General features: G+C 42.4%; 1 protein-coding gene across 2 annotated transcripts in view; it reads right to left on the minus strand.

Annotated features, from left to right (window-relative positions):
• The window catches only part of wdr11 (WD repeat domain 11), an 82,040-nt gene that overhangs the window by 51,599 nt on the left and 5,445 nt on the right, over nucleotides 1–24,996 (minus strand). For both annotated transcript variants that reach the window (XM_080017133.1, XM_080017132.1), the window contains exons 2-6: nucleotides 23,297–23,408; nucleotides 18,225–18,378; nucleotides 16,743–16,916; nucleotides 14,219–14,420; nucleotides 10,285–10,450 (exon numbers count right to left, since the gene is read on the minus strand). In XM_080017133.1, coding sequence (XP_079873259.1) covers nucleotides 10,285–10,450; nucleotides 14,219–14,420; nucleotides 16,743–16,916; nucleotides 18,225–18,378; nucleotides 23,297–23,408 — 808 coding nt within the window. The remainder of the gene's footprint in view (nucleotides 1–10,284; nucleotides 10,451–14,218; nucleotides 14,421–16,742; nucleotides 16,917–18,224; nucleotides 18,379–23,296; nucleotides 23,409–24,996) is intronic.

The raw sequence follows: 24,996 nt of genomic DNA on the forward strand, positions 1-24,996 counted from the left end.
CCAATTCAGGAGGTGCGTCTTGTCAAAATTAACCTTAAAACCTATATGGCCGGACCCGTGTATGAAACACTAGAGGGCTTGTACACTACTCACAAAAAGTTAGGGATATTTGGCTTTCGGGTGAAATTTATGGAAAATGTAAAAAGTTCACGCTACAGTGATATTATATCATGAAAGTAGAGCATTTAAGTAGAAGCATGCAATTGTGATTTCCTCATCTCAAACAATTTATTGAAACAAAAGCCAACAACAGTGGTGGGTTTACCACAACAAAAAATGTCAATGTCTCAATAACTTGTCATGTGCCCTTGAGCATCAATTACAGCTTGACAACCACGTCTCATGCTGTTCACAAGTTGACTTATTGTCTGCTGAGGCCTGGCCCCCCACTCTTCTTGAAGGGGGCCCTCAGGTCATTGAGGTTCTGGGGCACAGAGTTACGAGCCTCTACACGACCACTCAGCTGATCCCATAGGTTTTCTATGGGATTCAGGTCTGGAGAAAGTGTGGGCAACTCCATTTGAGGTGCCCCAGTCTCCAGCAGCCGTTCCCTAATGACGCCACCTCCATGAGCTGGAGCATTGTCCTCCATGAAGATGAAATGAGGCCTGTGTTGTTCATGCAGGGGCACAATGACTGGATGAATGATGTTATTCAGGTAGTATGGGCTTGTCACTGTACCATTCACAAAGTGTAGGGCAGTTCTGTATTGACTGGACACACCTGCCCACACTGTAACACCACCACCACCAAAGGCTCGTCTGGTGACAACAGTGGCTGATGCATAGCGCTCTCCTTGACATCTCCAACATCGTTGGCGGTCATCATTTCTGCTCAACGAGAATCGACTTTCATCAGAGAACAGCACTGAGGCCACTGGTCCCTCGTTCGGCCTAAATGCTCCCTGGCCCGTGCAAGACGATGATGCCTGTGCCTGGTGGTGTGGTCAGGTACCCTTGCAGGTCGTCTAGCACGCAAACCACGCTGATGTAAACGGTTCCGAATGGTCTGACGTGACGCTTGGTGCCTCTCACCTCCCTTAAATGTTGTTGTTGTTGTTACACTAATCTCTGTCGCAATGTAGCTTGAATGTTATTCTCCCTTGTAAGTCGCTTTGGATAAAAGCGTCTGCTAAATGACTAAATGTAAATGTTAAATGTGCCTGGAGTTGAGTGGCATCACCATCCGGTTCTGCAGGGCACTGTTCACAATGAAGCGCTCATCAGTGTGGGATGTGGCCAAAGGACGTCCACTTCTATGCCTTTCTGTGACTCTTCCAGTCTCTGTATCTCTGTTGCAAGCTGCTGATGACACTCTGTGACACTCTAAGCTCAGTGGCAACTTTCCTCTGAGAACATCCCGTTTGAAGCCTCACAACGGTGAGGTACTGTTGATCAGTTGTTAGGTGTCGTCTTGGTCTCATGATGTCAAAATGTGAACAGCATGATGAAGAGGACTGTTTAAATACCAATTCTATTTGAACCAGGAAATGTATTAGTTGATTCATGGATCAAACACCTGTTGTGTATTTTGCCGTTCAGCTCCTTGTGAGAGAACAGCAAGTTGTGCAAAAAGTACTGAAACATTGAACAGTTGGACCTGTGCATTCAAAAGTTTAGAGAAGGTCAAATTAAGTTCACCTGTAAAGACTATTGTGCATTTAAGGTTTATCTTGAAATTTCACCCGAAAGCCGAATATCCATAACTTGAAACAAGTTCTAACAATTTTTTTTTTTTTTTTAATTAAACGTTTCGGGATCCCCGTCCCAGGACAGGGAAGGCGCAGCCAATAAGAAAGTCCGTAGCCTCGCGAAATTCGGCCGAAGAGGGGTCTCTAAAGAGGGGATGCCGACACCGGGAAAAAGATATTCCGTATGTACATTTTGGTGCAAATTATGCCAATATGTAATGTAAATGTGTACATTAAAAAATACTAATGGAGTCTAATAAGTTTAACCAATCTAATGTTTAACATAGCTTGTATATAAAATTTTATTTTAAAGACTGGCTGGTTATCAGCTTTTGTATTTAACTGTAAGCAGCACAAAGTTAACAATGATTGTTATAACATTCTTTCTCAGCCCTGGAACTCAAACCATTTGCTGATGCCCCAAAAACATGTTTAAATAATTTAATTAATATCATAAACGCATGACGATTAGTCGACTAATGGCTTGAACTGACAACTAATAGTCGACTAGAAAAATGTTTCGCCAGGGCAGCCCTAGTAAAGATCTTAATATGTGACCCACTTTAGGGTCATTTGACTTTTTTTCCCGCATAATTTGAAAGGGGAGAATCAGAGCTTCCAAACAAGGTGTCACTTGTGCAAATCAAGCAAATATTTTTAAGGACTGGGACTTGTAAATGACAAAGGTGTGGCAAACCGTGTTTCTGAGATAATCACCTTCAAAGTTTCACCCAGACCAGGTTCATTCAGCTCCCACAATGATAATGAGGTTGCCAAAGCCACGTGGCTATTTAACATAATGCTGAATGGGCCAATCAGTGCTTTGTTCTTGTGTTTTGAGGGAACGTTGAACAGTATCAACAACACACAACTATTTTTGTTTTTAAAAAAGCTTTTATTTAACAGTAAGAATATACCTGTTTTATAAAAGTGGAATTATTTTGGAGTTTAAAAGTACAGACAACACAACAAAATGTAGAGTATATCAATATTTTGAGTCTGGAAAAATCGGAAATCTCAAAATCTGTCACCAACTTAAACGGACAACAACAAGTGGTGTATCGTAGCTCTCCTCCGGTGGTTCTTGAATATTACCCGCTTCATCGTGTCATTCAGGTTGAAATCCGCTGTTTGGAATGTTCTCCAAGTCCAGGGTAATATCAGATTCAGCGACGCTGTCGGAGAACTGACAATCATCGCGGAAAATGAAGTCCAGGACACGCTGCTTTAACAGACTTGGATCTATCGCACTGGTCAGATTAAGGTCCGCGATATGATTTAGATCTTCCTCCACCCACTTCTCGTAATCCATAGCACGGAGACGAAAGTTTTCAGACAACTGAAATCGAATCTTCGTCTTGTTTACAGAAGTGATGTCAGTGACGTCAGGATTTCTTCTTTTATGGTAAACGTTGGTATACTCCCCCTCCATGTCGCCGTGTGTGTGAAAGTAGTACGATTTCAAGGTTGAACGCTATCAAAACGGTTTCACTTCGTGACTTCACATCACATGGAATATGGAGGAATGATCTTCACCTGGACGCTCGCTTTAAAGGAAACCATCAATCGTCGTGTTCGAAGGTGTTCAGCGTCTCGGTAAGTAAACTGCGTTTCCCCATGTCATCTAACGGGAATATTTAACTCCACGGTTTAACATTTTTCTACTATTTATAACTCAAACTCGGTTATGAAAATACGTTGAGAGATAAAAAACACAAAGGACCTGGAAAAATCGAATTTTCCTTCAAGAAAGTTTTTTTCAACTTATTTGGCTGCTCCTGGCGAATTTAGAAATGCGCGACAATGCGGGCTTTGCTACGGTGGGTGACATATGTGTGCTATCTATGAGACCTACAACTCCAGGGAAACGAGTTGTATAAATGCATTGTGTTTTTGCATTATTTTATATTCTTGTCGGCACAGTCAGATCAGTCCAAGTTTGATCGATGATTCAACAAATTGTTGGCTGTGATGGACCTAAAATATTGCTCTTCCCTGTTTCCTAAAAACACGTTACAAGAACTTTTGCCTCTGCACAAAGGAACTATGGATCTTCTTGTAGATGGTCTAATCTCATCCTGTATAAGATTAGTCACAAAACTGATTGATTTTTGTTAACGCACAAGACACATGTCCCAACACATTACATGACGTAATTTAGCAAACGCTTTTGGCCAAAGCAACTTACAACTTATTCATACACCAAACTGTTGGAGGCAGCCATGCGAGAGTCAGTTAGGGCTTTAAGTGACTTGCTCGAGGACACCTCTGCATTTTACCAGGAGCCGGGGATCAAACCAGGAATCTTTTACTCGATGACTCACTCTACAGACTGACCCACTGTCCACAACCCACATCTCTCCTCTTTTGGAATGTGCATGCGTGTCTATGCCTGAACGCCATGGACTGGGAACTGGGAACTCCAATGGGAGCAATAGGAGGGGTTTCTCAAATTAACAAAGTCTGTGGTGGCACGGTGGCGCAGTGCATTGCACTGCTGCCTCACAGCAAGAAGGTCCTGGGTTCGATTCCCGCCTGGGGCGCTGTTGGCACCGTGCTCCGGCGGGTTATCTTCCAAACAGGAGCTTTTCTGTGTGGAGTTTGCATGTTCTCCCCGTGTTCACATGGGGTTTCCTCCACCTCACGTCAGTAAGGACCCCACCAAAAACATGCACCCATCATCGTCTGACCAGCGATGGACACTTATCACCTGGTCCCCGGGCGCGTCCACGTATGCTGCCCACTGCTCCTGGCTGTGCCCCCGGAGGAAGGACAAGCCAGGATGGGTCAAAAGCAGAGGAGCCATTTCACCGGCCACCATCAAGCATGTGCATGTGTGTGTGTGCAAGCATGTGTGTGGAGTGTCGTGTGACGATTAAAGACTGTTTCTTCTTCTTCTAAAAGTAGGACCAAACTTGCGCCACTGACAAACTTTTGGGCAGTTGGCCATTCGTTTTCCTGATCTTGATCTATCTGATAAACAGGCTCTGACGTTGATTCATGGCTTTTCTCAATGTTCCTCTAACACTGTAAATCACAATGTCATGTACAGTGAAAATGTCAGTGTTGGTGAAATGTGCATATCAAATTGTGTGTGTGGGTGTCTGGGAAATTTGGCAAGTCTAGCTTATTAGCTTCCAGTGTCAACATCAAAGTAGGACAAAGTAGCATATAAGTGTAATTGCATGTGTGAATGACATTCCTCAACTCCAACACTAAAGGCTGGACTTTCCATTGGAGTGCCACCATCAGTCATGCAAATTGGCTGTAAGACAAGTGCTTTATAACACTTAGGGAGGGTTGCGTTGCCTAAACAGGAGGCTGAATTATACCGCTCCACTGCTGCTCTGCACACCAGGGAGGGTCTGCCGCCTTCACGGCTGCTTCTCTGTTGCATCGTTGTTTCACAAACAAGCGTGTGCATGCAAATGGGGGAAACAGGGAGTACAGGAACGGGGAAAATTGGGAATTTTCCAAGTCAGATGTGCAGCGTTTGTTAATCGATGCACATAGAAATCAACAACTTAATCAGTCATTAACCGAGGGGTAACGAACACAACACCATGCCACACAAATGAACGCAGGGAGGCGTCTAACATTTAGATTGAATAAGGCTTTTCAGAGCCCAACTGGGACAGCACTGCAGAGTTGAATACACTAAGATCCACTCAGCCTAATAACTGTCCTCTCCAGCACTCCCTCGTGGATGCACTTGAAGAGCTCTCTCTGAACAGATTTCGAGAGAGCAAGAGAGGGAGCTGGGGGGACATAAGGAGATCCGAGGCGTGACAAATCCTCAATCTAATACCGCTACGGCTTTCTTCGTTTTCCAATTAGCGCCCAGCCTCCCCAAAGAAGAAAACAGAACTCTAAAAAATGTCACCAGCGCTACAGACCGCAACAACTAAGAGAAGCCCAAAGACCAGCCAGCAGATATCAATGCTGGCGGGATTTCTAGCATAGCTGGAGCTTGTCAGGCCCTGATGAAGGATGGCTGGGAGGAATTGGGAGGGGGGGGGCGTAGAGTAGAAAACTTTATCATCAGTGGCAGGGGGAATTGGCCTCCTGGCAGAATCATCCATTTCAAAATAATGATCGATTTTTTGGGGAAAGCAAGCCAGTGTAGTAATGAGAGAAGTACCCGATCTTGAAATGCAGACACGGTTCAGATAAGATAGCAGAGTGCTATTGTGTTTGTTCATGTGTCTGTTCTGTAGACAGGTATGTTGTATAATTTAATCCTAGTGTCATCTTTATGCCTTTAATAATGCTTTTTCTTCATTAGATTGATAGTGGAAATTGTAATCACTATCGTTGTCATCGCATTCTATTAAAAGCCTTGCGAACTAAAACACCAAATTTCTCATTAAACCCATGACATGACGGAATGTTGGTTCCCGTCATTTAAAGCTGTTCACAGCATAACCTTGGTGAGCACTTTTCCTATTTCACTGGTTTCTCACTATGCTTAAATGCAATAAGTAAAAAAATGCTAAATGCAAAACACAAGCATTTACTGATAGAACTCAAAACAACTCCAAAGAGCCAAAAAAGTACAATAAAAATAGTGAAAACAAGACTCTAAAAAAATAAAAGTAAAAGCTTGGAATAATACAAAGGTTTCCAGAGAATGAACAAAAGACATGGTCTGTCAAGACTGAGTAAACTTCATAACAAAAGGAGAGGCTTATATACTGTAGAAGAGAACAATCAACAACAATCAAGTCATGATCAGCTCAATCAATGCTGGTGATTCCCCAGAGAACTCCTTCCGGTGGCCAGGCGGTGGATAGACAAATCCCTTACAGCACACCAGGGAGCTCATCACCACAGTCTTGAGACATGGAACGTGGGGTTGATCCTCATAGATCGGGGAGCTACAGACGGTACAACACTGGGTTGACCCTACTTAGAGCTACTGAGAAGGGTTTGATGTCGAGGAGCCAGCTTGTGGGACTCCACCCACAGAGGAAGGTTTTGGGAAAGCCAGACTCTTTGCCCCGGACGGAGGTGCTGTGCTGAAGCTGTTGTTGATGCGAAGCTAGTTGGAGAGCCAGACGGACCCTTCTCCAGGGTCAATGACTGAGTCAAATGAACCTCTGCGTTGATGGAACCCCTACATCCGACTCCTGGTCCTGGAACAGAGGTGGCTGATACCGAAACTGACACTAAAAGGGGACATACCTGTAGATTAACAACATGGGGGGGGCATCCTCGGCCCATAGGATCCGACCCCTCTAGGAGGTGGAATTGGCGGAAGTGAGCATTACAGAGTTGTCTCCAGGTCCTGATAGACCATCTCCATTTGTAACTTGGATGAAAGCCTGAAGACTGACTATTGCTCCAATGAGTGCCTCTGGCTTTGGCAACAAGCCAAACCAAAGTCAACCTCTACTAGTGAAGCACCATACCTCCGGAGCAAAGAGTTTGGCTTTCAGCCTAAGAGCTTCTTCTGTGGGTGGAGTCCCGCAAGCTGGCTCCTACTGACAGTATTACCGAGATGAGGGATGACCAATGTTGAAGTCCAAGGATATGTGGGTAAAGGTTGCAGAAGGCCGTGTGGAAACAGACGAGAGGTATCGAAGACCAGCAGTCTTCCATCTAGGGCAGGGGTCGGCAACCTTCAGCATTAAAAGAGCCATTTGGGCACAGTTCCTGCCAAATAACACCCACCTGGAGCTGCAAAACCTATTTGACCGCTATAATGAAGATAACACCGCATATATAGTTTCATTACACTTATGCTATGTATATAAGAACTGTAGTTTGTTTCATTTATGAAATAAAAGAACAACAAACTGATAAAGACTGTCATTTTATTTCTGTGCTTGACACAGCAAAACACTAAATAATTTTGAACTATAAAAAATAAAAATAAATAAAATGAATACCTGCACGTATAATTTTTCTTTGAAATATCCTTCACTTATTTGTGGATTTGAAAAAAAGGAATAATCACTTTATTTAAAAGGGGCAAAAGAAATTTTAGTTTATGTTTTATCACGACTTAAGTCTATGTCCTCAGTCGCGTGCCGCAGTCAACCGTCAACCTGAATATAAAACACAACTACATCAGGGTCCCATATAAATATCTATATAGCAAAATTAAAAGCTCCTTTCTCTCACCTGCTTAATGCGATTCCTGCCTCTGAACATTACTGCAAAGTTTCTCCATATCGGGGCTGTATGATGTAACTTTGAGCTTCACACATGACTGTAAGCTGTCATCAGTGAGTCACGACCAATTTTTGCTATTTATGAAGTTCATGGTGGAGAACACTTCCTCGCACAAGTATGTGGATCCAAAGATGGACAGGACCCCAAATGCCTACTTCTCCATGTTCAAATAGGTGTCGGGAATGGCACCCATGTCTCGGTTCCACTCCGCATTCCATTAAACAAACTTAAACGCTCTATTTTCCTCAGAAACTTTTCCTTTTTTGGATGTATCCATGGTTAGCTTACCGGGGGTCGAGAGCTCAAAATAAGTCACCAGCCTGTCGGCAACAGGTGACGCATACAAGTTGCGACGCATATTTTGATCGACAAAATATTAAAACACATTTTATTACAATGTTACAAGATCACCTACATCTCCAGAATCATAACTATTACATTGAAAAAATTGACAAAATAGAATAACATTTATTTAAATTAAATAGCCATTATTGATTCACATTATTTTCTGAAAGCCACAGGGAGCCACAGCAGAGGGATGAAAGAGCCGCATGCGGCTCCAGAGCCGCGGAGTGCCGACCCCTGATATAGGGCTATATCAAGCACTGGTGGCAGTACATCATAGGATATAATGGAGTTAACTAATAGTGTTTTTCATCCACTCTGCACACTAGTGTGTTGTGAGAGGTCGTGAGGTTTCCCATGAATTTTTTTTCAAATTCCACTTAAAGGAATAAATGGATTTTAGCTCTTGTGTTGCAAGATCAAAATTGCAAGGCTGCATTAATTCATCGGTTGCAGTTGTCCCATTTCTGGACAGGATTAGGGCTGGACAGGACGATCTGAAGGGCCCAGGTTCTCCACAGTAAAGTGGAAACTCTACAGGCTTTTAGAAATCTGGAACCACTTAGGAGCTCTTGTCTGGTGACAAAAGGGGGTTGCAGCTATGGGCTCGGTAATGGGAGTGGCGGTGGAGCGGCGATCCCTCCGTCTCCCACGCAGCAAGTTATCCACTCGAGTGGCCAAATCAATAAGAGTCTCAATACGGCTCACCTGTTTTTTCAGAGGATCAGAGAGGCCATGGTCGAATGTGGGAATGAGTGGTGGCGTAATCAGAGACACTTCTGCTGCCTTGACGTTTGAGTTTCAGTTTGCTGGAGGAGTTTGTTAGCGGCCTCACGGCTGCTGACTGACTGGCTTACTGAACTTCCGCATATCAGCCGAGAAAGGCCAGGTGTGCGTTAAGCAAGAAAGTGCTATGAAACGTTATAAATGATGGGAAGGAACATTTTAACCAACATTTGGGTGGAAAATAGTAAACCTACCTTTAACATTTGTGTAATATCCTGACGTGAGTAAATTCTGATGTTATTATTACTAAACTTTTTCGGCGGACACACACTTGACTTGGATATCATAGATGCAATTTGAATTCAACTTTCCACTTATTTTTGCAATATTATATAAATAAAGATATAATTTAAGATATATATATAAGATATGTGACCAATTTTGTATGAGCATTTTTAAGATAAGATAAAGGTACTTTATTAATCCCCAAAGGGAAATTCAGCAATGACATACATGACAAAACAAACATAATGTACACAAACACAATTTTGAATCAATTACTATATATATATATATATATATATTTACACACACACACACACACACACACACACACACACACACACACACACACACACACACACACACACACACACACACACACACACACACGCATGTGTATATACATATAAAAGAACTCCTGTACCATATAAAAAAAAAATGAATAAAATGGAATTCAACTTAAATAAGAACAATCTGTCCACCGAACATTTGTTATATTAAGCAAAAGGATAGGTATTGACTTTCCAGGGGCTTCACGAAGTTAAGCAAGCAAAGAAAATACAACCAAATTCCAGTTAGTTCTGAAGCTAAAATGCACTCAAACTGTATACCCCCCCAAGCAGACTGGCAGCATCTTTAACGTCGCTATTCTGGATTAATACACAAATGCAAATTCTGTTTTTATCAGAAGCAACTAATTTAATACCCGTAAAAGTATTGAATTTAAAGCCTTTTCGGCTGAATTAATTTTATACTTTCAGACGATTTAAATGGCCCGCGGATACCCTGGAGAAAGTAAACACAATTGTACCGGCGGTATCATATGTCAAACAAAAGGGACGTAAAGGCTGTTTGTGAGTCAACAATCACTTAAAATTCATCCCAGAAGGAATTTGATTTCCTCAAGGGCTGTGATACTCATCACAACAAATATGAAGACTGTAAACTCTGATTTAGCCATGCCACCAGGTAGTTAAGGCTATCATCAAAAAATAAAACTGTGGGTGTGTGTGGGTAGGTGTGTTGCCGTGCCTGTGTGAGAGAGAGATTGCCCACAGTCCTACCTGAGTGAAAGGCACTCCGGAGCGCTCGATGGCGACCACGCCCACGGTCTGACTGAGCTCCAGGTCCAGGATGAGGATCTCCCTGGGGTACAACAGCAGCATGTGGTTCCTCTTGGACGGCAAGTAAGACAGCTGCAGGCAGTCGTTCAGCGTCACAGCCTCAGCGCTGCACACACACACACACACACACACACACACACACACACACACACACACACACACACACACACACACACACACACACACACACACACACACACACACACACACACACACACACACACACAGCTTAAAACCGTCGCTTTGACGCATTAGTTAAAACACTGCAACAAACAGGGGAAATTGTATCACTCAATTCCACCGGCTATTCAACTTCTCATTGTCAAGTTTGGAAATTATTTTAAATAAATTGTAATTAGATGCCATGTTGCTGTCCGCAAGCAGATGACATATACCTCATACAAGCAGACTACTGAACACAAAAAACTACCAAATAGATCAACAAGTATCACTGTACCGTTTGAAAGATTTCTAAAGTACAGTGAGGTCTGAACTCAAGTTATATGTTGCAGAACAAACCTCCACTGTAAGCTATTGTTTAGCTGTTTTTTTGTGAACTGTGATTTGACTGAATTCGTAAAATTGTAAAAGAGCTTTTCTGAAATATTTTCCCTCAAATAAATAGAAAGTCACCATCATGGGCAAAATACAAAACCTCCGACACAAAAAGAGCTTTCTCTAGAACTTACGAAAGGCTGAATTCGGTGAGGACTGTCAGGTTTTAGAATTGAAAATTTTAAATTTTAAAAGATTATTTTAATTACTTTCGAGAGGACATTTTTATTTTATTATTTTCAAATGTGAAGATCTAATGAAACAATGAAAACAAAATGATTGGCTCGCCTTGCTAACGTGGCACCCCTGTAGGCGCAACTTCGCCAGATGAGCAGAGTTCTGTTTGAATTTATTTTGTTTGTATGAAGTGTAAATATGAATTCCATACGAGTTGAATTTCAAGAGAGGCACACAGCTGATGATCAATGAGGCCAGATTTTTTGTGTTTATTTTTACAAGCAGTAAAGATGCAAGATATATTGCACAAATAACTCAGTGTTTATGATGTTGGAGGGTGTTTTTCCCACATTTTTCTGCAGCCTTGCTTTGAGCTACATGTAGGCCTGTGGCCCATCACTACTGCGGTTCTGGACACACAGGAATGAAATTGGTATTGACCTTCTCGTCTGAATCTGTAAAATAGACCAGAAATCAATTTCCCCCAAAACTGTAATATCCCTTCAATGTGAGGCAGGAGCGAGGGACTGCAATGCTTTATATTTCCTGAGCTGAAAACTGCAAACACCAGGCACAGGGAGTTACTTGTGCCTCTCGCGCTCCTGTCAGGTGACTATAAACACACATTATTAGGCTAGACGCGTGGGGAACAGGGAAACAAACAAACAGCCGCTTGCAGCGAATGTGTTTCAGGGTTATTTTTCTTCCCATCGAAAAATTAGGCTGTGCTGACATTTTCTGAGCTGAAAAAAAGAACATGTAGAATAAAAGAATGCGCTCTCTCCCCGAAGCCGCATAACAATATCCATAAATATGTCCATAAGGCAAAATAATCCATTATCAAACCTGTTTGGAGATTAATATGATGCTTTATAGCCGGATTGTGGAAAGTTAACCCCACGTTATGTGCCACTGTATGTCGCACCTGCAGTTAATTTAAGGATCCTGGAATTAAACACACACACACACACACACACACACACACACACACACACACACACACACACACACACACACACACACACACACACACACACACACACACACACACACACACACACACACACACACACACACACTATAATAAATACGTGCTGGATTATTATTGGGAGTAAATCTTTTTTTTTATATTATTATTGTGTAATATTAAATATTTACTATTGTTTTTACTAACTGTGGTTCTAATATCTCACTTACATGTAGTTAAAGTCCTCATCAGTTATCAGTATCATTTTTCCAGGACTAACGCATGGTACCAGAAAGTTGAAAATTGTATTTTAAAGTAGGAACAAATTCAAGTACGAAATATTATGACATTTTTTCTAAAACCGCACTTCGCCCGATTTAAGCACAAATCTGTGCGCTGCATTGTTCATGACAGAGGCCCATTGTGAGGCAGTGTACTGACTCTGGGGACGGGCGGAGGGGTATCATGTGAATCAGGGATGGCCCTGACATAGCATTCAAAGCCATTCTACAGTAACCTGAGAAAGTTTGAGGAAAGAGAGGGCATCTTAGCCTCCAGTAGGGAAAAGCGAGAGCGCGCGTAATCAAATATATAGAATATTGTTGTTAATCTCAGCGGGTCATTTCTAATTTCAGCGGGTGGACAGAGATGGGGCCGTGCGCTTACAGTATAACATAAGCCCGGCTGACAGTGAAAACCAAGTTAAAGAGTAGTCTAGCAGGACATCTAGCCAATCCTTTTCCATAACGGAATGACCTTGAGCAATTTCAGGCATTGATTCACGGAATTATGCGAGTGGCCACTAATCTTCACTCATCGAAATGTTGCGAGACGGCAACGCTTTGAGAAAACAGCAAATCCATCAATAAAATCAATCTATCGCTAAGGCTTTCCCATTTGCTACAAACACTTGACTGTGTTTTGGTCAGATTCAAACATAAAATATGCGAGACAATTTGTGCAAAAATAACTTTGACTTGAACCCTTTACAACAACAGCATCAACATGAGTCCTGGACGGGCAGCAGAGCTAGCACCCGCAACGTTATTTCACGAGACGGACAAAGGATAACTTGCTTTAACTATTCTCGGGCGTTTTAGTGTAACAAAAAATGGAAGATACAATCTAAAAACCTGAAACTAGCCATTTGCGCCAAGAAAGAATGTATTAAGTAATGTGCAGCACCAGGTTTGGCAGAGACAGAGCGTTGTTCTACAGGACACTGCTGTGCCACTCAGCTCCAGTTACTGGAGAACCAATCATTCCATAGGACTGATTCTTAACAACGATCGCAATGATTGAGGCTGTCTTTAAACGCACTGAGGTGTCACTGTCATGAATGTAAGCAATAAAATTAAATCAAACATGCAATAAAATTAAATTAGACATGCAATAAAATTAAATCAAACATGCAATAAAATTAAATCGAATATGCAATAAAATTAAATCAAACATGCAATAAAATTTGATCAAATATGAAATAAGCTTAATTCAAAAGTTTAGCGCTCCGTTAACATTCCCTGTTTTGAAATACAGATTATGAGTAAGTATAGTACAGATAAGTACAGTGAGTACAAATAAGCACACACAAAATTACTCTCTTAAAGGTGAAATACCACGTTGACATTTCTCCTTCAGTAAAAGTAGATAAGTACTAGCTGTTAAATGTATATGAAGTAAAAGTATATATTCATTCTATAATATGGCATTACATGCTACTGTTCATTTTTTTCTGAAGATGAGTGTCAGCATAGATTTGTCTTGCATTTGATAGATATAAATATCTGATACTGATTTAATTAATGTACATGCATATATAATCCATATTTTCAAAACCAAATATATATATATATATAAATATATAAATGTATATAAATATAGATCCAGATAAAAAAAATAAAAAAATAAAGTAACAACTTTATTACTGTGTGTTTCAAATGTTGTAGAGTAAGGGCATAGATATTTGCTCTGAAACGTAGCGGAGTAAAAGTCCAAAGTCTTAAAAAACTAAATACTATACTTAAGTACACATAGCTGGAAAATGTACTTAAGTACCTGTGCTTTGTTACTTTCCACCGCCAAGTTTGCCATGAATGGCCACAAAAGTAACAGTCTGACGGCCTCAAATAAAAACTGTCCTAACAGTGTGAGGTCAAGGGGGTCTCTGGCTCTTACGTGGGCTTCTCGTTGGTAATGAGCACTTTGACCTTGTTGAGGGCTTTCTTGGCCCCCGTCGGGACGGGTGCAGTGGTGGGTGCCGGCTTGGTGTGGGCGGGGCTTGCATGGGGGCTGGCGATGTAGACTTTTTTACCGCCGCTGCCGGGGGGCTTGGAGGGGGAGAAGTCTGTAATGAAGACTATCCCCTCGCTAGTCAGAACTGCCACAAAAAGAGAGAGAGAAATAAAAAGTCACACGCGACCCAGTCAGAGTGTCGAAAACGTTTTATGAAAACATTTATTTTCATGTGTCACTGTCGAGATGCCAACAAAAGCTAGAACGCTTCTTAAATGGATATTTTTTTGAACCACAGGTCGACATGCACCAGAATGCTGCGGTGAATTTAATAAACGAAGTGAAGCTAGTTGGGTACTAGTGGGTGAACATTCACAAAAAAGAACAGCACCCATGGTTTAGAAAAATCCCATCACCTCAAGTGAGTGGAATAAAAGTGGAATACATTTTTTTATTTTTTTTTTTTTAAACGATCCATCAGAAGGGGGCATACTGTCAAGTAAAGGAGAATTTGGCCGCCGTATTGAAGAAGAGGGACGTCTGGTCGGCTGCGGTGGGGCGGGCCTCCCCCTTGTGCGGGGCGTAGGTGGGCATGGGGGTCCTGGGGCCATGGGGGCGCCGCGACATAATACCGACCTTCTACACCACTACCGATGGGGATAAGTCAAGTACACTCACTGGTGGACATCTCACACACACACACACACACACACACACACACACACACACACACACACACACACACACACACACACACACACACACACACACACACACACACACACACACACACACACACACACACACACACAAATGCAGCAGCAGCCTTTAAAAGGTTTCTTTAAATCCTTTAATAAAGCCAGATCTGATACAGGGGGTTTGTTTTCCTACATTGAAAACAAGGTCATAGGTGCATTCCCGCATGAATTCACCTACAACAATGGCCGACTCCACTCTGAGTGGCAGATGATTGTTCCGCTCCTCTTCCCTTCGTCCCTGCTAAATCCAGCAATTTATTTTTCTACTCCTCCTTCGGGGATGGAGCCTTATAGCTGTTTTAGTATTCTTCAGACAGCTGTTTGATGGGATCACGATATTCTTTCTATTTCCCTGCCAGCACTTATTTTTGTTGTTGTTGCTTTTGTGTGCAGTCCCCCTTTTTAAAAATAAGCTTCAAGTGCACCCCAGCACCCTCCTGGTTGCATTCCTCTCCTTTCCTCCCTCGTTTGCTGCCATAACTTTGACAGGAAGAGGCCACGTGACCAGTTGTAGTTCCAGTTTTCCTGGACCTAATTCACTGTTTTTCCATACCTGTTGTCGTCCAGTGTTCATGTTTTTGTGTAAATGTTGTTTGTTTCTATGTTTACTTGTCTCACCGTGGTGATTCTCCCCCTCTTGAAGTAGTGATCAGTTGTTTATAGACCCAAACATGATAAATACTTCTCCAAAGAGGGGGGTTGGTGGTTGTTCTCCATAACCAAAAACTGTGCTCTTGTCATCCTACAGGTCGTCCACAGGACAGAGTTATTGCAGCAGTTCTTGGTGATTTAAGAATTAATAGAGTGTCATTGCAGGTCGAGAACTTGAACTCCACTTGCAGACTAACTCTGTCCTGAATGCAATGGCACACAAATACTCTTGTGTTGTATGTCCAGCATGCTGACAGCACAGGTTAAAAAAAAAAAAAAAAGGAAGAAGAGGGGAAACCCGAATGTTGAAAGAAGTTAAGAATAGAATTTGGGGACTTGCACTGTACTCCGCCAAACAGAAGAGTACGGTTGGATTTCCACTTGAATATTTGTCCGTTTCATTTAGGTACATTGGTGAAGCAGTACATCCAAAAATTGACATGGTCAGTGCCTTGTTTGCAGACACAGTGGCGGGGTTTAGGAACATGAAGGATGTGTAGCGAGTGTGGACAAACATGGGGAAAACTGCATTAGCTCATTTACACTGCAGTGATGTCATTTGTCCAAGACTTTCTATGGAGATATCACTTTTTATTTATTTATTTATTATTATTATCATATGTATTATATGAAATCACTGTAATATCCTTTTTTTCTATCTAACCCTCACCAAAGACTCCAGATTTATTACAGTCAAATTTAGTAAAGTGGTTGCTGAAAGTATTTGTACCCTTTCATTCATCAATGAATCTATTTCTTTAAATAATGCAACATTTATTCCTGAGAATGATTGAAATTGAAACATATTTTGCGATGCATTTCTTGGGTTTGCAGCTAAAATAAGTATTTGGTAAAGTTATTTCCAGCCGCGGCTTTATCATATCTCAATGTGCCAAAGCCTTGGTTCAGACACTGCGGAGAATGAAATGATTCCAATTCGAAATATTCCAGCTGTCAGAAAGAAAATAAGATCTGACTCAAGCTGACGCTAAGCAACATTTGTAACAGGGCCTGGGCTGTAAAAACAACTGAACCAGACACTTAAAAAGTGCACCTACGCGCCATGTTGGAGGGGTCAAAGGGGTCAAAGGAGAAGGAGAGGATGTTCTCGGCGTAGCTCTTCTTCCACAGCTTGGTTCCCGTGTCTCCGTTCCACAGCACGATGTAGTTGGGAGGGTGGACGGCGAGCAGGAGGTCACGAGACGCATCCTGATTCCACAGCCACTCCAAGTCTGAGAGACGGCAGAGAGGGAAGGAGAGAGAGACAGTGCATGTGGAGGATGAGCAACTCAACGGGGCAAAGGGGGAGAGAGAGCGCAGGGTTTCCCCCAGAAAAGATGTTCGGGGGTGGGGGGTGTTAAGAGCATGGTGCGTTTTTTGTTTCGTTCAATAAGGAAATTGAGTAAAATAAAAACACATATGAAATAAAAATACCAGATCCAGGGCTGTTTTTTTATTATGGTTATTTTTGTTAAAATTAATAATTATCATTTCGATCAGGGCTATTTTAGAGATTTTTTATGAACTGAACGCATTTGTCCTTCATTAGGTTTCATATACTTTTCCCATGCTAATAAAACAGAATTTAAACTTCATCACACAAACCTCCTAAAGAGGGCTCGTTTCAGCCACTGTTGCCACAATATTGCAGGTATATTTTATCAGTGTTTTCAATGGTTAAATGTTGGAAATGTAATTAACGGGGCAGTTTCTCGGATACAGATAAGCCCTTATCTGAGACGAAATAACACTTTTAATCTCGACTAACTGAAATGGCCTTTCTCAGTCATGGTTTAAAAATAGTCTCAGACTTGCCCTAGTCTTGGTTCAAAATAAATCTGATTTCCAGAAGGACGGCTTGAGATAATCTGGGTCAAAGTAAAGGCTTAAATTAAACCTGGCCAGAGGCAGATTTAACTACTGCAGTTCCCGTTCAAAACATGGTTTGTGAAAGTCGCGGTGAAATTCTCATTCTCACGGGATAAAACGCATGTTCAAATTGCAACAAATTCAACACCGCGCATCCTTGGGTCCCCATCAATCCACATGCCAAGGGTCGGGTAGTAGAATCGATGAATGGCAAACACACACAGGGATGAATAGCGCGCGTGTGTGCGCATGCACACACGCACACGCACACACACACAGACACACACACCTTTACAGTTAGATGGATGTGGGGTCTCTAGAGTGACCTCGGCAATAGAGAAAATAGATTATCTGGACTAAGAGCAGCCCAGAGACCAGACAGAGGAGTGTTTATAGACGGGAGAAACCCTCTGACAGTAGCTGACTTGTCCTGAATTACCTTAGTCAAGCACTTCCTAGTCTACAACTGATAAGTGTTAAATTAAGCAAGATCACCGAAAGGCATTTTTAAACTCTGGATTAATTGAAGTAGGATTAGCTTAGCCCTGATTTTAATTAAACCCTGTATGTGAAACCACCCCTAAATTTTGGAAGTGGACTTGTGGCCTTCCTTTGATTGACAGCACAGGGGGGAGGAGGAGGAGGAGTGGAGGGGGTCTGGAGGCCCTTACCCTGGATCGGTTTGGAATGCTCCTGGATCTCACAGTGGGCGGTGCCACTGACCACGTCCCAAACTATGATCTTCCCCGAGGCGTCTCCTGACGCCAGCCGCAGGGAGTAAGGGGAGCTCAGACTGTGGTGGTAGTTCTCCCTGGACCATTTTACCTAGAAAACACACACATACACAAATAAACCCAGGGACTGAGGATGTGTGAACACACAAACACTCCCCAGGGTTCAGTTCCTGCACTCTCTCTGCGGACACTGGGAAAAAAATAACAATAATAATTTGCAACAAAACCTTCCTTCTTCCAAGACAATTATTCTTTATTGGGAAAGCCAATGTCATAGTAGAAGATCTACACATTTCACATTTAAAACAAGTCACATTCACAAACATTTGGGCCTTCCTAATGAGCTTCAGAGAAATGTAATGTTTAAAAACACAACGAAACGTTGAGCTCAGCAAACTCCCGCAATATGCTCAAAAATCCGAAGGAATGCTCGGCTGGGAGTTGGGAAGGAGCTTGATTTGGTATTTTTTGCGTAGAATGTGGACATTGCTTTACTATGGTCACAAAAAAACAAAACGTCAAAAGTCGTAAAAAGTAATGATCTAACCAAATATGGGATGCATGAATTCATTCTTACTTGGATTTGTTCTTACTTTAGAAACAAATTCAGAACAGGCTTAGAACACTCAGACGCAAAAAATTATTTAGTCCTTGAAAATCATATAGCCGAAATCAAATACCGTTTTCGCACCAAAGTTTAGCCCCAACGAACGCATTAGAAAAGGGGCATGTCATGGTTCCAGTGTGATTAGGAACAAAACAGTAGAGGAGACAGCAACTTAAACAAACTTGGAAAAAAAAGTATTTTGAGTTGTTCAAAAGAATCGGATCGTTCATGAACAAGCCAACATTGTCGGTGCGCACCCACGCACAGATACTCAATTCTTTATTTATTTTTATTTATTTTTTAACCTGTGCTGTCAGCATGCTGAGCATACAACACAGAGTATTTATACGCCATTGCATTCAGGACAGAGTTAGTCTGCAAGAGGAGTTCAAGTTCTCAACCTGCAATGCAAAAATTAAAAAAAATAAATAAAATAAAATATACGGCGGCGGGGAGCAAGGACCGTCAGGCAGCGTGGGGTTTCTTCACTCTGCTCCCCACGGTGCGATCCCCACACTCACAAAATTTCATGGTCCCTCGTGCGGAAAAAAACCCCAAAACTTCTGCTTTGGATTCTAAATGGGATATGAAATGATGGAATGATACGCAGATATTCCTGTCTATTTACGCGCCAGTGTCCGGAACTTCAATGCACTTCGCATCGTGCAGGTAAAGGGTCCAAAATTGGGTCTACACCTGGATCGACCCAGGTTCACAGGTTTTTGGTGCAGTGGGAAAGGGGTATAATTGTAATTGGCATATTAGAACCACAATTAGTAAAAAAAGGTAAATATTTAACATAATACAATTCAAAATAAAAAATATATTAAACAAATTATACTACAATACTAATTATGCATATAATTTTTCTTCATTGGTTATGTTTATTTTCTTGCCTACAAGCGTCTATGAGGTGTGGCATCCGTATATAGACATAAATATTAATTAAATGAGAATATATAAAAAATATAATCCCCTTAAAGCAGTTTCTCAAATGGAAGTACATGTGCACCCAGGGGCACTTCGAAAAGATATATATATATACACATGAAATATTGATTATATACATTGTTAAAAAAACACATTTACAGTACATATACCGCGTTCCAAATTATTATGCAAATTGGATTTAAGCGACATAGACATTACATTTTTTGTTTTTCAATTCAACTCATGGATGGTGTTTCAGGGCTCTTTGCATCACTGAAATCAATCTCAGACACCTGTGACAATAAGTTTGCCAGGTGAGCCCAATTCAAGGAAAACTGCTTAAGAAGGATGTTCCACATTATTAAGCAGCCACAGGTTTCAAGCAACATGGGAAAGAAAAAGGATCTCTCTGCTGCCGAAAAGACTCAAATAGTGTAATGCCTCGGTGAAGGTTTGAAAACATTAGATATTTCACGAAACCTTAAGCGTGATCATCGTACTGCGAAGGGATTTGTGGCTGATTCAGAGCACAGACGGGTTGGTGCAGATAAGGATAATGAGGAAGGTTTCTGCCAGACAGATTCATGGGATGAAGAGAGCAGCTGCTAAAATGCCGTTACAAAGCAGCAAACAGGTATTTGAAGCTGCTGGTGCCTCTGGAGTCCCACCAACCTCAAGGTGTAGGATCCTGCAGAGTCTTGCAGTTGTGCGTAAACCTACCATTGCCCCCCCCCTAAGCAATGCAAACCCTGGATGGTCCAGATGGATGGAGTAGTGGATGGTTGGTGGATGGCCACCATGTCCCAACAAGGCTGCTACGTCAGCAAGGAGGTGGCGGAGTCATGTTTTGGGCCGGAATCATGGGGAGAGAGCTGGTAGGCCCCTTTAGGGCCCCTGAAGGTGTGAAAACTACCTCGGCAATGTATATAGTTTGTGACTGAGCACTTTCTTCCATGGTACAAAAAGAAGAACCGTGCCTTACGTAGCAAAATCATCTTCCTGCCTGACAATGCACCATCTCATGCTGCAAAGAATACCTCTGTGTCATTGGCTGCTATGGGCATAAAAGGAGAGAAACTCATGGTGTGGCCCCCATCCTCCCCTGACCTCCACCCTATTGAGAACCTTTGGAGCATCCTCAAGCAAAAGATCTATGAGGGTGGAGGCAGTTGGCATCAAACAGCAGCTCTAGGAGGCTGTTCTGACGTCCTGCAAAGAAATTCAAGCAGAATCTCTCCAAAAACTCACAAGTTCAATGGAGGCAAGAATAGTGAAGGTGATATCAAAGAAGGCTCCTATGTTCACATGGAACTTGTCCTGTTAAGATGTTTTTGATTGAAATAGCTTTTGATTCCAGTAAATATGACCTGCTAATGCTGCACATTCAACAAATGACCATTTTCACTTCTTTACAACCTATAAAATGTTTTGAAACTATGTTGTGCATAATAATTTGGAACAGTGCATTGAGTTTTTTATTTTTGAAATAAATACTGTTATCATTGGGAGGTTTGTTCAATAACATTCGAAATATAGCCTAATGGTTGATGACTTTAAAATTATCCTGACTGTCATTTGCATCGACTATTTAGGAAAATCATAGAAAAATATAATTTGCATAATAATTTGGAACGCAGTGTAATTTATGTTAATTTTTTTTCTCCCAGTGCCAGTGAAGGGCTTACTCAACTGTAAAAAGATCTCGCGTACACTACTAAAACAAGTTTTGAGAAACACTGCCTTATAACAACGAGCACCAGACAGCCGTGTGGAGAGGGGTCCATGGCACGGCTGGGATCACAGGAACTTCTATTGTAACAGTAGATTTACACCCATTTAGGGGCCATGGTTCATTTTATCAAGTCCTCTCTATCTCTGAGCTTGGAGCAGGAAGTACCTAATATTGAGACATCGGGATGTGGTATAATGCTAATTAGAGGTTGCGGGCACGTGCCTGTCATTTTAGAATGATTTTGATTCATCAACATATGCACACTGATGAGTGTGCATATGTTGATGAACAAATCTGGTCAGTACGCAGGTGTCTTGAATCTGGCGTGAACCCACCTTTTCTGCGCAGAAAAGTAACAACCTTTCTCCGCGCACATTAGTAATGGAGGCCCAATGACTTGGATAGAGTGATACAGAAAGAAGAGGGGACTGCACACCTTCCATTCAAATCCTCTTGGAACCGCGACATCGATATCGAAAATTGGAAACATTAACCAATAAGTGGACAAATTCGGTGGTTCAACTATTTTTAACCACCAACAACCCCCCCCACACCACCGGCCGATAAGCATGTTCCCATTACCCCACGGTACCGTCTCTTTGTGTGGATGTGGGTAGTGAGGGATGAGCTGGCGGCACCGCTGTGGTGCCTCACAAGATTAAAGTGCACTCGGCAGTTAGGAATGAAGTTGTTGAATTGAGCCTGGTGCTGATAATCGCCGTGGAGCTTATTGTCTACGACTCACCTTGCCGTAAACAGGGCAACAAGAACACACGCAGGCACGCACGCGGGGGGGGCAGGAGTCTCCATCGGAGCTGAGGCAACCTTTATCCACGTTTTCCCGTTTGACTTTGCCAAAGCAAAGATCAATCAGTCTGCTGGATGCTGCCACTTTTTGAGGTCACACAACACTGATGTCGATACAAGCTCAAAATTCTACGGTGGCCCTGAGCGCTCAATGCACTGCAACTTAAGAAAAGACATGCAAATAGACAAAACACGGGCAAATTCCATTAACCCCACACGCTTAGAGAAAACACAAACGTAAAACCACGTTACAGAAGTGAGTTCAATGAGTGATTAAATTATTTCATGCCTGTAATTATATATAAGAATTTATAAAAGCAACAACCTGGAGCCACAACCATCACAGACCAATCGTGAAACACGAGACCACCGTGTCCAAATCCTCCATCTGCTTCCTCCATGCAATGAATAAATAGAAGAAAACAACTTTTATCCATCCAATCCACCATTTTTATTTAAGCCATTTAAGTGCGATGTTCGAGAGAAAACAGCTCCTTCCGGCTCTGTGATACTGTGGTGAAGTTTGTGAACGATTCAAATCTTTTGGGTGAAAAGGGGAATAGAGTCACTGTTAACACAATTCTGAATCATGTTCGCTCTCAACTGACTGAGAGCTCAGCTGAACTGACTGATGAACGGATCATTTCAGGAAGTGATTCAGTTCAGTTCACGCTTTTGTGTCACAAAATCACTCAAAAAAAGCGACAAAGTAGTGTGTAGTAGTATGTGACACACATACGAGTGTATACTAATGTGAAAGCCAATAGTCACATTTTTCACCAAGTTAGCTGCGGTGTTCCCCGTTGGGCAGATTTTAAGATTGATTGATTTTAACTTTTTAGCTAAGGTCGGGATTTCAAATCATCACACTGAAGAAAAGATTGTTCATTGTTGCTGGGCGGAGGTGCAGGAGAGGAATCCGCCAGTACTCACCTTCACCACATTGGCTTTGTGTCTCTCCAGGACCTGGATGGTCTGGGACGTCTTTGGGTCGATGATCAGGATGCTGGAGTGACATCCCTGAGCTATCAGCCCCTGCCAGCCCCTAGAGGGAGGGAGATAAAAAAAAAAAGCAGTCAGCAGGGGCCGGGCCATTCAGTGAAAAAGCCAAAAGCTTCAAAGACTACCTGCAGCCCGTTAACCTTCCCGCTTTCCACCTCAAACTTTCTCTGACCAGAAATTGTGGGTTCCGTTAGTAATTGAATGCTACATATTAGAAACTCTATGGCAAGCATCCAGAGATTCTCTCCGTCAAAGGGTTTCAACACTGAATACGCTGGGGGCCCCTTTGCCCTTCTTACTAGCTAACATCAATAATGCAGAGTGTAAGTGAGCGTAGCAATGGCTGAAAGGATATTTTTGAGGGTATACACACACACACACACACACACACACACACACACACACACACACACACACACACACACACACACACACACACACACACACACACACACACACACACACACAAACACACAAACACTACTCACAAAAGGTTAAGGATATTCGGCTTTTGGGTGAAATATCAGGATGGAAGTTGTTGCCACTGTTGTTGGCTTTTGTTTCAATCAATTGTTTGATTGAAACAACAAACGAACGCGTGAGCAAACTAATTGTTTGTTCACGCTACAGTGACATTATATCATGAAAGTAGGGCATTTAAGTAGAAGCGTGCAATGGTGATTTCCTCATCTCAAACTATTTATTGAAACAAAAGCCAACAACAGTGGTGGGTTTACCACAACAAAAAATGTCAATGTCTCAATAACTTGTCATGTGCCCTTGAGCATCAATTACAGCTTGACAACCACGTCTCATGCTGTTCACAAGTCGACTTATTGTCTGCTGAGGCCTGGCCCCCCACTCTTCTTGAAGGGGGCCCTCAGGTCATTGAGGTTCTGGGGCACAGAGTTACGAGCCTCTACACGGCCACTCAGCTGATCCCATAGGTTTTCTATGGGATTCAGGTCTGGAGAAAGTGCAGGCCACTCCATTTGAGGTGCCCCAGTCTCCAGCAGCTGTTCCCTAATGACGCCACCTCCATGAGCTGGAGCATTGTCCTCCATGAAGATGAAATGAGGCCTGTGTTGTTCATGCAGGGGCACAATGACTGGATGAATGATGTTATTCAGGTAGTATGGGCTTGTCACTGTACCATTCACAAAGTGTAGGGCAGTTCTGTATTGACTGGACACACCTGCCCACACTGTAACACAGTTGGGCAGGTGTGCCCAACAGTGGCTGATGCAAAGCGCTCTCCTTGACATCTCCAACATCGTTGGCGGCCATCATTTCATCTCAATGTGAATCGACTTTCATCAGAGAACAGCACTGAGGCCACTGGCCCCTCGTTCGGCCTAAATACTCCCTGGCCCGTGCAAGACGACGATGCCTGTGCCTGGTGGTGTGGTCAGGTATCCTTGCAGGTCGTCTAGCACGCAGACCACGCTGATGTAAACGGTTTTGAATGGTCTGACGTGACACTTGGTGCCTCTCACCTCCCTTAAATGTGCCTGGAGTTGAGTGGCATCATCATTCGGTTGCGCAGGGCACTGTTCACAATGAAGCGCTCATCAGTGTAGGATGTGGCCAAAGGACGTCCACTTCTATGCCTTTCTGTGACTCTTCCAGTC

Source organism: Zeus faber (assembly GCF_960531495.2).
Source record: "Zeus faber genome assembly, chromosome: 16".
NCBI lineage: Eukaryota > Metazoa > Chordata > Actinopteri > Zeiformes > Zeidae > Zeus > Zeus faber.